Genomic DNA, 16,479 nt, shown 5'->3' with positions numbered 1-16,479 from the left:
ACTTTCTAACCAATAATAAGTAATAATTACGAATAAATACACAGTTTAAGGATTATAAAAAGATTGAAAATTACAGCATCATATAATTATAAAAATCTAATATAGCGTATGTAATCAGCAAGTGAAAACTAGCTTAAGAATGGTTCAACCGCATGCAATGGGAAAAGTCCAGTAGTTCCATCATCCAGCATTCCATAGTGGAAGCCATCATCTTGCTTCTGTACAATAATGAGAACATCTCCTTTGGAGAAAGACAACTCTTTATCATTCATGGCTTCGTATTTCATTGTTGCTCGATAAAAGTTTGCATCCGAAGGTGATGTAGATACTTGTAACCCGAGGTCAGGTGATGCTGTACTTTGGTCTTGTGGCTTTACATCAGCACCATGTGACTTTTCATCAGGTGAGACAGAACGTTGCCTAGGTAATGGTGTAGGTTTTGTATCTTGGGAGGGGGTCTCAACAAGCCTTGGTACAGGTGTGGGTTTTATTTCCTCTCCACCGTTGGGCATGAGCTGTGGGAGGGCAGGTTCACTCTTCCTTGGTGCAGGCTTAGGCTGTGGGGGGTCAGGTTCTTGCCTAGGTACTGGCGTTGGCTGTGGTTTCTGTGGAGGGTCAGACAGACTCAGCCTTGGTGCAGCTTTAGGCTGTGAGGGGTCTGGTTCACTTTGCCTTGGTGCTGGAGTTGGTTTTGTCTCTTTCTCAGTCCCTATATTAGGGGGAAGTAGTCTCGACGAAAGACTGTCCCTCTTTTGTTGAGTAGGAGGAGTTTTCGGAGGGGGTGGTCGAGCAGGTTTGGTACCAAAAGAGTCTTGCTTTGATGTCGTGATATCTGTTGCTTCATCTCGTGTTGTTTTGGTGGCTACACTTGATACAGGAACAGCTTTCTTTTCGGCTCCTTTTTTCGAATCTCTTGTTACCATCTTCTTTAGTGACTGCATTAGATTTGAGCCCTTTGAACGTATGCTATGTCCCCGTCCATCTTTATCCTCTGGCTGAGCATCAGAGGAGTTATACAACACTCTACCTCCTGCAGGCACTGCACTAGCACCGCTGGGCTGCTCCTCAATCTTGTTAATCTTGCCTGAGGCAGCACTGGGGGGTCTAGGTGGGGGAGGCCGCCTCGGTGGTGCTGACCTTGCCGCTTTGTCGTTGATAGTGTTTTCAGCGATCTCTTGTGGTGGATCAACTTCTTCGCTTTCATCCTTGATCTTCGGTAGATGTGAGGGAGCAGGCACTTTTCTTACAGGCGGTACTGGTCTAGTAGCCAGACTGCTAGTTCTCATTGGAGGGGGTGGTTTTGGTTTAGGTGATTTCAGAGGCTCTGTATTCGTTTGAGCAACTGTAGGTGATGTCGGGGTGCTGTATCTGCGCAAGTGAGCTGGTTTTGGTGCCACTGATGGTTTGTCTATTGACTTTCTCTTCTCTGAATTGTTGATAGCCGGAATTGTTTCCTCAATTTTGGATGCCTTTCTTATTGGAGGGGGAGGGAGAGGAATGTTTGGAGGTGGGGGGATCATTCGACTGATTGGTCGCTTGACGCGTTGAACTCTTGGACGTAGCGAGGATCTCGGTGGAACAGGTGGGATCTTTACTTGTTTCGTTTCACTAGCAGGTGCCTTGACTTCCTCTGCACTAGTGCTGCTGGCAATCATTGTTGTATCTGAGGATGTGGCTTGATGAGAGGGTGTAACAGGAGGTGTGGCAACTTTGGCCGCACTTGGTGGAGGTGGTGGTGGCTGTCTTCTCTGTGTGCCCCCTGCAGTTGTTGTGAGTCGTTTACGTGGACGGATCATGGGTTGGGTGGAGTTAGGCTGAGCAGTAGAGAATGAGCGAGTTGTTTTCACCGCTTCCGCGGCCGTGCTGGTCTTGCGTATTTGTGGCGTAGGTGTTGGTGGCTTAGTATCTTTGGCTTTGGTAGGGGACGGCTCTTCTTTTAATGGTTCTTCTTTCAACGGTTCAGACTGTGTAGAAGTGGGTGGAGCCTGTGTAGTGGGCGTAGTTGCTGTAGGGGGAGGGGGAGGGGCTCGTCTAGCCTTACTGTCCAGACGTTTGCGAGGAGACCTTGACGGTGCTGGTGGTGTAACAGGTTTTGGTACCACCTACAGAACAATTGCAATTCATTATGTGCTGTGCACTATTTAGTATTATGATCAGACTAAGCTAGCTATAAGGAGGAGGGCTAGCAGCATTAAGCCAGAAACTAGGGATGTGAACTAACCTAAGCAAACAGACACTACTACTTGGTGAGCCTGTATTGGAGTTTGCAAAGAATCTCTGTAATACATCACTAAAAGCATTGAGCATTGCACGTTCCTTATATGGAATAAACACACTGTGGTTCTGTTATATACATGTACATGTAGATACATTTTTGTAGTGAAACATTTTCCATATAAGGAACGAACAAAGCTTAACACTTTTTTAATTCATGTTATGTGTTGCAGCAGTAATTAATCACAACTAACCTCTTCTGGCGGTTTTGTTGTTGAAGAAATCTCATCAATTTTTGTATTCTCAACAATTTTCTCCTCATATTTTGGCTCGTCCCTGCTCTTTGTTTTCTTGAAGCTTCGCCTCATAAAATCAGCGACGGCACCCATCCCACCACGCCCCTTTTCTTTCCTTCCCCCCTGGGCCACCTCCTCGTCTACTGCCAGGGTACGTCCACGACCGAATGATCGTCGTCTCTCCAGTGCTGCCTGGAGTTGGCCTGAGGGCAAACAGAGGCTAGTCATGACTCTTCGATAGTATTGTCAGTGACTGTAGGCCTATAGTACATGTAACTTAAATTCCGTGGATCCAATATTTCAATTTTATTTTCTGAAAAAGCTTGGAAAGAGACCTTTCAAACGGTGTTATCTCACTTTGATAAAAGTATTTGCCAATTTTCTCATACCCATGGTCCAAAGCCGAAAGCCGAAAAATTATGGCCCTAATGTTTAAACACATCATTTGAAAGGTCTCTTTCTAAGCTTTCAGAAAATCACAAAATTGTTGACATTGGATCAACGGTACTAAAGTTATGGCTGTTGAAAGATGCTCAACTATACCCCTACCCCCGTCTAATCAATGGTTTGGGGACTCTGTCAGCTGCCATACATGTATGTTGCTACATGCATGGCATGTAAATTAGTATGGCAAATGCATCTACTGAGTAAGTACATGTACATCCATGGCAATTGGATCACTCACCTTCCAGACCCACTGGTTCGCTAGCTGTCGGTAACTTCTCGTCGTTGTCTTCCTCCAGCAGAGGAACATCTTTAGACTTGTCACGTGACTTCTTACGTAGCGACCACATCTTCTTGAACGAGCTCCTACTCTCCTTTCGTCTCTCATCTTGAGGCTCAGGAGATTCAATCAGTGGCTAGAGAAGGAAATTATGATCTTGAATCAGACATGCTAGTAGTTACATGTACTTCCAACATAATTATGTGTACAAAAGCAGGCCTAGTGCAGTGAGCAACGCTCAGTGTACAGTACATGTACCTCTTAGAAATCGGTCCTTCTATATAAACCATGACCATGCAACTAAAACACTATGCCTACAGAGACTTTCAGAATATTACACAACCCATACTTACCTCGACGAAAGAGCCAGGAAACCATCCCTGTGTGGAACCGACTGCCCCGTACCACCAGCCATTGTCCTGGGCCCAATATACGAGCACAGTGTCTCCCTCGGAAAACACAAGGTCACCCTCCGTGTCCGACTGATAGGGGAAGATGGAGCAGTACTCTACTGCCTCCAGATCACCACCTGGTGGGGGGGAGGGGGCATGAAAATGATTAACAGGATTAATTTGAGTGCCATAAACTTGTTTCTTAAACTCATTGACAATGTATTTGTGTCATGTAACAAATCCAAGCATTCTGATCAGCCATAACTTAATTGAGTTCTCTATGGTGTGTTCAGTTAACGGACACATTTTGGGCTTTCCCCCCATTAAGTTGCCAAAAAAATGAAAGAGCTCACTGTTAGTATTTTAAATTGAACGAACAAACTCAAGTGGCCACTCAAACAATTCATTCAAACAGACAGAGACACCTACTGTACCTGCTTTCATCATCTCCTCCATGTTTGCTGGCTGGGTGGCCGACATGCTTTCTCTCGCTTCTACAGGAGCAGGACGAACGTACGACTGGGGGAACCATCCCACCCTCCCCTCACACACACCCTTCCACCACCCTCCGTCCGACTTCTCTACAACGGTGACAAGTTCTCCTTTCTTCAGCTCGAGCTCGATATCCGTAGACCCATCGAAATTATGTTTGGCTATGTATTTATCAGTGTCTGGCTCTCCGTTTTCATACTCCTGCAGTATTACATGATCATTATAATTATTAGAGTCACATGACTTGAAGCTCCACCTACCGGCTCTGATGCCCTTAGGGACTGAGGTGATCCCTCGATAGCTGCTGAATTGGCATAGAAGGCTACGTTCCTCTGACTCACGGGTGTGTTTGGTAGCGTCCCGCCATTACTCACTACCTCTCCTCCCTCATTAGAAATGATTGTAGCCTCTCCATTTTCATCACTATAAAGGGACAGTAATTAGTTCATGCACTCCTGTACATTTACATAGCTTACAAAACATACACAAATATAAATGCAGTTATAAGGTGAGTAGTACCAAATTGCTTTGGATCCACTCAACAAAAAGATAACTTGCCTATTAAATGTATCTAGGTAAGGTCGATCGAGTTTCCTCAGAGCACGAGGGGTGGAGTCAATATCAATCTTACGGTTCATCGTTTGTGACCTCTGAAGCTTCTCCAAGTCAATCTTGTCTTCCTTCTTTTTGCTGAAGGACAAGGCTCTCTTGTTGGGTTTTGAGGGGAGTGTCTGATGACGGGTCTGTGTGAGGGAGGGATGCTGGACGTTGAATGATGTTGAGGCCGCCACAATGGCCGATGCTGCCATCAAGAAGTTCTCTGTTGAGGATGAGTGTGTGTTGACATAACTAAACATACAACCTTATACACAGCTACTAAAAAATAAAAATAAAACGGAACAGCATAAAGTTCGTAAACTCACCATCCTGTTGTTTCTTTTTCTCAGCGTCTCTATCTATGTACTCCACATAGGTACGTGGGAACCATCCCTCCCCTCCCTCCGTGACTTTCCCCTTCCACCAACCCCCACCAGCGGGGGTCTCCATTAGTGTCACCCACTCCCCCTGCTCCAACTCCAGGTCATCCGGATTCTGGGGGGCATAGTTGTGGAGTGCTCGATAGTGGGGCACTGTGGAGACGAGGAGAATGTGTACAAGGGTGGAGGGTGGTACATGTACATGCATATCAGGTTTCAGTTAACTATAAGAGTAATACGTATCACACTGCACAGTATAATGGTGAACCTACATGGATTAACACAAATTAATGATTTGGCTTAATACTTACTGTTCGCTAAAACATACCATCAATAGCTCTCAATTTTGTTACAAGAGCATTCAAATCACTCCTGTCAGTTAGTTACCCTAGCACATGCATTTACACGTGCAGAACTATAGCTCACCTCCGAGTATAGGCTTGGATGGACGAACAGTCCCCATTTCAAGAGCTGCTTGTTTGCTCACTTTGTACTCTGACTTCTGTGACTTGCAGTAGCAACAACAGACGAGTAGGATGACTACACCCACTAACAGGAGAGCACCTAGCACACCTCCCACTACGGCACCAATGATTACAGTATCAGCTAAATCAGTGTATGAGTGTGTGTGGGGGGGGGAGGGAGTCAAACAGTTTAAGAGACTGGTATCGTTTTTCAATACCTGTTGCTGGTGGTGGTGTGGTGGTTTGCATCGTAGGTGTGGTCTCAGTCAGTGTGGTAGGGGGATTAATTGTCATTGGAGGTGGCTCTTCGACCATGCCAGCCAATGAGCATGTTGCCGTCTCCACGGATCCACCCATCTGCTGTACAAGAACAGCTGCTCGTGTTGTGAATGGCGACTGTGGACCAGAGAGGGGGAGTGAAGGGTCAGTAAAGACGGCCGAGAATGTCCCAGGGGTGGCGGGGAGTGAGAGGGGGCCATGTTTCCCTGTGAGATCACCAGTTGAACATGCCAGGGGGATGGTCGGGGAGCAAAGTGTTGGGTCACTGTGAGGGAGAGGAGGTGAATACGTTTAATAAATGATCTCATTCCAGAAACATGTAGATTATAATACATACAGAGTACATGTAGTTCATTAAAATGGGGCTGATCAATTATTACGTCGTTTTCGTTTATCTCTCAAAGGCATACTGAAAGAAGTGTACTATGTACACACCAATAACACAATATACTGTGTAAACACATTGCTTTAGAAAATACTGTTCATATTGAAATACTGTTTATATTGTAACATTGAAGGTGTTTTATAGCCACAAATACGAGCTCTAAAGAAACACACAGGAAGCCACAACAACCTTGGTGCTAGGTCAAAGACAGGCAGAGAATTGCAGTCCATGGGGGAATCTTGAGAGACCATCCTCACGCTCCAATCGAAGCCGACCACTCCGCCCACGGCCTGCCTTCTTGTACGACTGTTAACGGCTCGTCTCCTTCGAGACATCGGGGTGGGGCTGACACTGGGTGTTGGAGCAACGGGTGCTGTAGTTGCAGAGGAGAACACAAATATTAATCACAAATACATGTAGTAATAAATGAATGAATACGCTCACTAGAATGGCAAATATCTCACAAACAAGACCGATTATGCTTTTACAGTATTTTGCTCACTTGTTGGTCCAAACGGGAGCATACTGTCACCACTGCCAACGTCCACACTGGAACTGAACACTGGAATGGACTGCACTGTCTGGGATGGAAACACAGTCTGGAACGAGGACGCTGCACCCACAGTTGAGGTAGTGTCTGGAGAGGGGAATAGGCTAGTAGTAACCTCAACAGGAAGTTGCGTCATGGAGGGTATGTTGGTAGAACTGAGGGTGGGACTTGGAGTGGGCGTAGTCACGTTTATTATCTGTAGGATCATCAATTCCACGGTGATTGTCGTCTCAGAGAATGGATCGTCGGCTGGCTGAGTAAAAATGATCTGTCCTCTCAAGCTGGATGTATTAACAGATACCATAACTCGTAAAACCGGTCTGATTAGTTCTATATTTGCACAAGCCACTCTAGATCCATCAGTTCGATGAATCACAACAGATCGTCCTACAATGCTGTACAATCCAAACAAAGGCACGTTTGGGTCCGAATATGTTTCCATTAATTCATTGAGACCGCCTAGTCCTCCAAATTTCCCACTTAGATCTCCTATCTCGTACTCATCGCTAGTTAGTGGTCGCGTGATGCTGTCATTGTACACCACTCCAGTGGGGTTCCAGTGCCCCAGGGTCAATAAACAACTCTCAGGCTCCTCAGGAGGAACAGGTAGGACATGTACGTGATAGCCTCCAGCCATTCCAGCCAAACCTTGGAGGTTAACTGTCACGAATGTGTAGTCAAAAAGTGATAGCTGAGAAAATCGAATGCTGCCTGTTATCCCGTTTTCGTTATTAAAGTTCACAACAGCTTCCAGGGGAGTAAATCGAGTCAGATTAGCACAAGCTATTCTAGGGCCACCACGATTCTCCTGATGAATTACAATTGAGCGATTGACAATGTACAGCATGTCTCCAGATAGTGGTAGAGATAGATCGGTGTAAAACTGCTTAGCAACACGATTAACAACACTGTACGGAGAGCCTTTATTCGAGAGATCACCAATCTCACAGTTTTCTTGCCTTGTAGGGTTACACAAAATAGAATAATTGTTACTTACATCGACATTCAACGGGTTATAATGTGGTCCAGCAAGAGAGCAATCAGTACCGTTCACATCCAGAGGCTTCACGTGTACATGCCAGTTATGACCAGTCGAAGTTGAGTTCCCAGCTACTCGCAAGAGATTGGTGTACACAGAGGAAGTGTTGCTGTCAGTGTGGCCCCTGAAATGTACATATCCAGTGAATTGGTTTCTAAACGAAGAGATGAGTATATCGGATTGAGCCGTATCTGTATCTTGTGGGTAGTCAATGTTCGCACAGACCAATCTAGCTCCGCCCGAGAGGTGGACGACTATAGAGCGTCCAATAATACTATACACACCATGTAGTGATAGGGTGGAGTCAATGTATTGAGCAATCACGTTATTGGATTGAGAAATGTTGAGCAGACCAAACTTTCCACTCAAATCACCAATTTCACAGTTGCTTGGATCTTGAGCACAGTTCTGGGTGTAATTTTGATTTGAGTTTGCCCCCAAGGGGTCGTAATGGCCCCCAGTGATGGCCACGCCGCATGGATTAGGGATACCATTCAGCGGAAAGGGATACTGGTGAACATGCCACTGGAAGAGAGTATCATCGTGGAGACTGAGACCTGTATGGGTATGGGGGGGGCGGGTAATAGAGTAGTAGATTATGATTCTGACTAAGAGTAACAATTGATCTATGAACAAACATAAATGTACATGTATATACACATGCGTTTCAATTTTAATACAACGTAACTATAGCACCTTACAGTGTCATGTATATGTATATAAAATAGGCCTCTAGCTACACTGAAGCAAGCACACACTGAAACACACCGGTCAGATTGACTGTAATGGTGGTGTTATCGGTTGGTCCATCTTGTGAGAACTCGATGCTCCCGCTCACGCCTCGCTGGTTGAACTCTGACCTCACTCTCAGTCCGAGGGTCGGTCGCAGGAACAGAAACAGTAGAGAGAGAAACCACCAACACCTGCCATTCATCAACATCTTCATCTACCTTAGATCATCTGGGCACCAAAGAAAAACTTCACATAATTGACATTTACATTCTTTAGTACAGCATATACGAAGAAAATTTGGCCAAGGCTAGCTTTGTAGCTGGCATTGTAGCTGGCAAAATATTGTCCTTACAAGGATGATGTTGTTTGCTACAAGACAATTATCAGCTACATGATATATAATGTCCTATGTGTTTTACAGGCACGAAATTATCCGTCATTGTACATTATATTGTACATTGTATTAACACATGATGACAGATCACTTTACACGACACAAGTATTTGACACACACAGCAAGGGGGAAGCTTATACTGTACTTAAACTATTTCAGTAATTACATGCTAATCATTATTCACAACACATGACCACCACAGTCCACATATTAGGTTAAGTGGGCTTTCTGCAAACCTACCACTCAACAAAACCTCAGGCCAAAGTCGTTAAAGCTATATGTGCACTATTTCTACAGTACCCCCCCCCCCCCCGAGGCATATCTCGTAGTAGCAGTAACATCATGTAGCTCGTACAAGCCACAACGACTAGGTCTAACCAATATCCACCCACACAGTGGAGGAGTACCTCTCATGTAAACACAAGCCATATCTGGCAGAGACTCTTGGACAGGTAAGAAAATAGCACACACAGTTATTTATTATTTTGAAGTCCCCTGAGGGAACATTATGAATTTCTGTGGTACAGTTTTTTCATGCTCTATTGCACAGCTTAGACTGAGGGGGGCTTGTATTTAGTTACAGTCTTATACACAATAGGTTAAGTAATATGAGAAGTACATTTACATGCAGGAAATATCAAAACAGAGCCTTTAAGGGAATCTGTGTCCCAACAGTACTAGCACTTCAGGATATAGGTTCAGGTTGCTGTATATTCCCTCATGTTAAAGAGATGCTTGTGAAAAACTGTTAGTAAGAGAGTGAGAAAGATTTCCCACTCACTGTTGTCTCAGAATACTGAGATGGTTCACCATGTACCGACATCACTAGATCTACTGTATCGTATCTCTTGAGCACATTTCAATGATTGCATACTTATACTAACCAGACGTACAATCATGTATAGATACTAATCATGATCGTACTAATGATGTGTATCAATGAGCCAACTACGTACATTGAAATGTACACATTAAAAAACAACACGAATTGGAGATTGTTTTTAATTAATACACATGACTACTATGTAGCTACAATGTACACTGACTCTGCACACCAGAACACCATCAGGAGATGTAATGCATCAGACACACAGACCAAGAACAACTCACCTGCATATATGAGAAGCAAAATAAAGCTCCAATTTGTTCACTATTCATTCACTGTTGTATACACTGTCACTAGTTACACTGCACTGTCAATCTCAGAGTGCTAGCTAGCTAGGGGGGAGTGGTGGGCAGAGTTGCATAACTGGGTGTGGCTGCTTACTCTGCAAGATTCTAACTTTGACGACCTCTGCTTGACAACTATTCCCCACAGAGATTTTATGCGCATGTACATAAATATGAAGCACGTGGAACTCCTTCCTTTTCACTAATCATCATGGCTGTCGGTAAGAACAAGAGGCTAACCAAGGGGAAGAAGGGATCAAAAAAAAAGATGTGAGTATCTACGTCAAATATTGTATCCATATAAGTAGTACCTATGCTCTTAGTACAGTAAAAGTGCTCGTAGACTAAGGATTAGAAAGGATGCAGTTACTACTTGTGCCTATACCCACGCTACAGAATTGATCCCTTTACCAAGAAGGACTGGTATGATGTCAAAGCCCCGTCCATGTTTGCAGTCAGAAACATTGGCAAGACTTTAGTCACCAGAACTCAAGGAAAAAGTATGTTTGCAAGTGGTCGTATTTTTTCATACGCTTAAACTTTTAGGCAGTGTGTATGTATTTAGATCTAAAGTTCTTGCCGAGTTTGCACTGTCTATGATGATCACAAGTTATCCCTGTCTTAGTTCAATCGACAATGCGGACAACTCTGTACTGAGGCCGCATAAATATAGCTGTATTTATACTCATACGCTAGTTATTCCTTTCCAAGACGGCCCCTCTACCATTACACACTCTGACATTGTGCTCTCTCTTCTTTCCCACTCTAGAGCTTGCCAGTGATGGACTCAAGGGTAGAGTATTTGAGGTTTCTCTAGCTGACCTCCAAAATGACGAGCAATCATTCAGAAAGTTCCGTCTGATCTCAGAAGATATCCAGGGGAAAAGTGTCCTCACTAACTTCCATGGAATGACAATGACAACCGACAAGCTTCGTGCTCTTGTCAAGAAATGGCAGGTAAGGATGTGTGTGTCTTGTTGCGTATGTACTATACTGGCAACTGCTTTTGCTTCAATTACCTCCCATGCTGTGAAAGTCTACATTGCCTCCCTCCATTGTTAGGTAGAAAATATAATATCTTTTGATAGCATTATGCCCGATATGCTGCTACACAAAATTAATAAATTGTCTATTTTCTGTGTACCCTCCTTCCTCTCAGACACTGATTGAAGCTAATGTTGATGTGAAGACAACTGATGGATACCTCCTGCGAGTGTTTTGCATTGGATTCACAAAGAGACAACCCAACCAGATCAAGAAAACCTCTTATGCCAAGTCATCACAGTGCAGGCAAATTCGCAAGAAGATGGTGGAGACGATGAATCGAGAGATCAGTCAGATCGACCTCAAGGAGACAGTCAACAAACTGTAAGTAAATGACCATTCTTTATAACTATGTAATTATAGTTGTGTTTCCTAACCTACCAATATATATAGAGCACATCTGATACGCTGCTAAATTTTGTAGCTATTGGTACGTCCACTATAATATTGATCTTGTTTGATCGTTGTGCAGGATCCCGGACAGTATTGGCAAGGATATTGAGAAGAGATGTCAGTCCATCTACCCTCTGCATGATGTCTTTATAAGAAAAGTCAAAGTCCTCAAGAAACCCAAGTTTGATGGTGAGTTTTGAACTAGGTGTTCAGAATGATATCTATAAATGTAATACGAATTTATGCATAATAGATCAGCTCTGCCTTAAGAATCTAGAATTTACCCTCTCCACGCACACAACACACACAGTTGGTAGATTATTGGACCTCCACGGTGATAGTGCCTCAGGGAAGGGAGGCACTGATACTTTCGAGCCACCTGTACTGGAGAGCGTCTAGAACAGTCTAGGAACAGTTACATTGATGAGTGTGTTGTCTTGTTGAAGAGAATTTTATGATGTCTCATTTCAATTGTTGACCAAAATGTCTGTCAAGAGAATTGTCTGTGTTTACTGTCAATGCTTTGTGAGGATGTGTGGTGCATATAGTGACCCTATTTTTGTGGGCTTCAAAAATAGGAAATGGTCGACCATGATTTTTGTTACAAGTGATAATAAGGTCTATTAGAAAATATTCGTCCTACTCCTTAATGAGTGTGGGTGTTATGTAGTCCAGTGCGCATGTTCAATAAAAACCATACGTATGTTCAACATCAAAAGAATTATTACAGCTAAATAAGCTACTAATATGGGTAATTGAAGCCAGTACAGTTGGCACCACTAACACACACCAACAACATGCCAAGGCCTTGAATATGTGATACTTAAATTGGCATTCGTATTTACACCAACAATAGAAATACATGATTTGTACGAAAATTTACATAAATATACAAAAACTGAAAAATGATTGCACGAGTTACAAACTGAAATATGAAATAGAGTAATTATGAAATGTCCCTTATTGTCAATGAAGTTCACATGTTGCTCTGTGGGGAGGTACATCATCTTCTTGTCTTGAGCCCAGTCTAATGAACACAGTCTTCATTTCGCCTTTTCCTTTCACATTGACAACTTTGTATGTCTCGTGATTAACATAGGGAGAGAGTTTTTCTAAACAGGTCTCAGGCATGTGGATCTTGTTCACTAAACCAGTAGAGTCCATTCGACTAGCAACGTTCACCGTATCACCCCATATATCAAACAGCATCTTCCTACTTCCAACCACTCCAGCCGTCAAAGGTCCAAAATTGAACCCAATACGCATTCTGAAAACAAACCCAGGCATTTGTGTGTTGATTTGCTCTAGTACTTCAATGAGTTTCTCTGAGAAATCCACAAGTTCCAAAAGGTGCTTTACATTTCTTCCTTGTGAATCCAGTGGTAGACCAGAAGCAGCCATGTATGTACTACCAATAGTTTTGATTTTCTCGATACTGGAGAATTGCTCACGATCCAAAAGAGCATCAAACTCACTGATGATTAAGTTGAGCACTCGAAGGGACTCCTCATCACTGTTTGGTGTGTTCATTTGAAAGTCTCGAAAGTTGACAATAGAAGCAAAGATGACACCCACACACTCGTGGTCTTGCGAGTACTTTCCGTTAATTCGCAACTCCCTAGCAACGTGGTCGGGTATAATGTTGAATAGTAGCCAGTCGGCTTGGGCCTTGCGTAATCGAGCCAATCTCCTTCGAGCCGATGCCTCAATTCGAGCGATGAAATGGAGACGAAGAGACACTTCAGACATCCGATTGACAACCATGAGCAAAATGAGAACTAGTAACAAAAGTACTGTTGTTTCGGGGGCCACGTGCCTTGTGAAGTAGGTCATCACATACGATTCAGGGGACTCTGTAGGGAGGATGCGACCATTATGTGTCACTGACTCCAATCTGGCCGAATCGGTCGGAGTTGCAGACGTAGACAGTGTTTCATTGTACAGTTTAGAGTTGGCAATACAGAGGGTCATGTGAACGCCCACAATCATACCAATTGCCAGAGCAGCTGACAGAAAGCCTCCAATACATTTGACAAAGTAGCTGACATCCATGAATGAGATACTGCTAATCAGAACAAGAACTGTTATGAAGAAGGCCATTTGGACATGAGCCAGGCCTGCCACTGATCCAAATCCAGTCTTACATTGTGCTATGCTCACATACACAATAGTCATAGGGTAGTAGATCATGAAGAGTGCAACTATGGATCTGGCATACCAGTTCACAATAAAAGTGGCAAATTTCGCAAATCTCTTAGGGAAAAGTTTTGGGGCAAAAACAGCAGACACAAAGACCATGATTAGTATGTCAATAATCAGACCGAATACAACGACAGCTAGCAGAGAACGCCAGACTTCCCCAAGTGTGCCTTCGGAGTTCAGACAAACGACAGATCCAATTATGATTAGCAGGTAATTAATGAATAAAACAGTGGTGTCAATCATGTAGCTTAGCTTGGTTATCCGGAATCCCAACGTGATTTCAGCCATACCAATGTTAGAACCATCGTCCAAGTCTTGTCCGTGGTTTCGATAAGATGCTTCCAAGTCTGGGTCCTGATAGTACAGGGAGATAGCTTTCAATTGGGGGTCGAAATACGTTTCAAAGTTCACATTTTGTTCTTCCATGAGTTCCACAATTTTGTCATTATTTTCGTCTGTAGGTTTGGGTACTGGTAGCTCCACATACGAAGTGCATCGCTGTAGTTGTTTCTGACGAGAAAAAATGTCCACAATCGAGGTAGCTGGCTGCAATGGCCTCCCAACAGGGGCAGTGGTGTGTTGGGCCCGCAAGCAGGGACAGAGGGGGAGGGGCGCAGCCACCTTACGAACTGGAGACTCACAAGTAGAGAGAGACGGGCGAGCGGTTAATGAGCGGTATGGCTCCAACTCTACATCATCTTTGAGCATGCTTGATTCCATGTCAGGGTCAGTCATGAGAGAGGGGAGTTCGACAAAGTAGAGCTTGAGATCAGCAAGTTCTGGGACACCAGTGGGAGTGTTGAGTCTTTGGAAGGTGTAGTCGTCAGAGAGAAACAGCTTAGTGGCTGAGGAGATCAAGACTTTACCAGCACTTCCGGTCGATTCTACCTTGGTGGCGATTCGCACATCTTTTGACCAGACATCAAACTTGAATCGTTTCGTTCCCATAACACCACAGAACACAGAGCCAGTATGAATACCTACAACAGAGAAAACATCAATAGTAAAATTAATCTATTTAAGCTCGTAGTAATACATACCAATTCTCATTCTTACTGGGTGACCAGTATTTCTCCTGAATTCTTCCAGAGCTTTAACAATGGACAGTCCCATGTTCACACAGTTATCGGCGTGGTCTGCAGCTGGCTCAGGGCACCCAGAAACACAGAAATAGGAATCCCCCAAAGTGCTGATCTTCTCACAATTGCACTGCATGGCTAGTTCGTCAAAGGTTGAGAATACATCATTCAGAATCCCCACCAACTCTGGAGCCGAGAGAGAGGAGGAAAACTTAGTGAAATCAACAATGTCGGCAAATAAAATAGATACATTTTCCATGCTACAAATGTTAAATGGTGCGGATATAGACTGGAACTGTGGGTCAAGGCTTTCAATTCCCACTTTTGTCTTGAGCATGAATGCCATTTGAACTTGAACATTCATCAGATCTTCTGCAAATGGTTTTGGCATCATTGAGAGGATTGTCTTCTCTTCCAATTCTCGTTCGAGCTCAAGGGCCTTCTGCGACAAGACACACTGTGCTATCTTCCAAAAGGTGACTTTCTGTCGTAGCCGAGAAAGATAAGAGGTGCTCGCACTAACTGAAATGAGACAAACGTAAAACATGATACGAGCTACAAGTGAATTGACGTAAAAGTTCTGAGGGTAGTGAGGTCCACCTTCCATAACTCCGGGGGCCCTGGGAATGAATGTGAAAATGGCTAGAAGGGTTTCTAGAATGACAAGGTACAAAAGACACATGGTTATAGAAACCCAAAATGGCATTCGGGAAAGCATAAAAATCATCAGTATTATAATTGAGGTGATTGTGAATTGTGCCACATACGCCATGGTGAGGAATCCTTGTACTTCTCGATCAAAATGCAAAGCCAGTGCCAAAGCAAACGAGCAGAACATGAGAACAATGAATAAAATAACCGATAGTGGTACTGCAATAAACCTATAATATTGGGAATAGGTGAAAAACAGAAGAGCTATGGTGCATACAAACAACACTGCCGCTCCAATCACATAGCCAACATTGTAAGACACACTGAACACGGAAAGATTCACACTCAACGTGACTGGTTGAACTGAGTCAGGGGGGGTGAATGGAATGCTGGCAGCAAAGAATACAAGCCAGATGAGCGTAAAGAGACCAATAAACAACAGAGCAAAACGGAAACGTATTCGAAGAAACTCCATCACAGTTCTACTCAGATGCTTCTCGAGGATCGGAGAGTCGAATTTTTGGTTCCAACGTGTGTGAGAACAGCAGTGTTGTTTATCTTCGGTTTCTTCTTGGTCGTCATTTAAGGAGTCCTTTGTGTCCAGACTCTGGTTCCATGACGGGTTCTCGCTAGGTTGGAAAGAGCCTCTTCTATGACCATGATAGTGGTACATCATTTCAACATCTTGTGCAGGCAGATTTTCCAAGTTGATTTCGCATGAGCCACGCTGATTGAAAACAAGGCCTCCACTATTCACCATTTCAATAATTGAAGGCCGTCTTAGATTGGAGACTGGAGAAGGTTGTTCCAAAGAGATACTACCTCTTGGCCGTTGGAGAACATCTCTCATTCGATCAGACAAATTTAGCCCACCGTACTGTTCTATTTCTTTGTCAGTGAGAGCTTCAGTAACATCGTTATTTTGTAAAGGTGGGGGGCTAGCTGCTACAACTTGTATGTCTATTCCATCAGCCATTTCGTAGGTACAGTAAGAACACTACT

General features: G+C 43.8%; 3 protein-coding genes across 3 annotated transcripts; 1 reads left to right on the top strand and 2 right to left on the bottom strand.

Moving 5' to 3' along the window:
• Window positions 1-2: 2 nt before the first annotated feature.
• On the bottom strand, window positions 3-10,194 carry LOC135350649 (uncharacterized). The gene is made up of 14 exons (XM_064549504.1): window positions 10,049-10,194; window positions 8,581-8,772; window positions 6,726-8,369; window positions 6,413-6,596; window positions 5,778-6,103; window positions 5,522-5,701; window positions 5,042-5,248; window positions 4,677-4,938; window positions 4,379-4,541; window positions 4,061-4,319; window positions 3,588-3,763; window positions 3,196-3,370; window positions 2,469-2,713; window positions 3-2,102 (listed from the first exon to the last, which is right to left on the bottom strand). Exons 2-14 carry the CDS (start codon window positions 8,756-8,758, stop codon window positions 129-131), a joined length of 5,973 nt encoding a protein of 1,990 aa, XP_064405574.1. The 5' UTR covers window positions 8,759-8,772; window positions 10,049-10,194; the 3' UTR covers window positions 3-128.
• Window positions 10,195-10,221: 27 nt separating this feature from the next.
• LOC135350658 (small ribosomal subunit protein eS1) lies at window positions 10,222-12,064 on the top strand. The gene is made up of 6 exons (XM_064549516.1): window positions 10,222-10,378; window positions 10,505-10,608; window positions 10,878-11,065; window positions 11,268-11,476; window positions 11,625-11,734; window positions 11,856-12,064. Exons 1-6 carry the CDS (start codon window positions 10,320-10,322, stop codon window positions 11,942-11,944), a joined length of 759 nt encoding a protein of 252 aa, XP_064405586.1. The 5' UTR covers window positions 10,222-10,319; the 3' UTR covers window positions 11,945-12,064.
• A 301-nt stretch (window positions 12,065-12,365) lies between these two features.
• Window positions 12,366-16,472, bottom strand: LOC135350652 (adenylate cyclase type 9-like). Its single transcript, XM_064549511.1, has 2 exons — window positions 14,788-16,472; window positions 12,366-14,727 (listed from the first exon to the last, which is right to left on the bottom strand). The coding sequence occupies exons 1-2, from the start codon at window positions 16,451-16,453 to the stop codon at window positions 12,512-12,514; spliced, it is 3,882 nt and encodes a 1,293-aa protein (XP_064405581.1). The 5' UTR covers window positions 16,454-16,472; the 3' UTR covers window positions 12,366-12,511.
• Window positions 16,473-16,479: the final 7 nt, after the last annotated feature.

The sequence above is a fragment of the Halichondria panicea genome, chromosome 16, assembly GCF_963675165.1.
Source record: "Halichondria panicea chromosome 16, odHalPani1.1, whole genome shotgun sequence".
Taxonomy (NCBI): Eukaryota; Metazoa; Porifera; class Demospongiae; order Suberitida; family Halichondriidae; genus Halichondria; species Halichondria panicea.
This window is presented reverse-complemented; position numbering and strand designations above follow the sequence as displayed.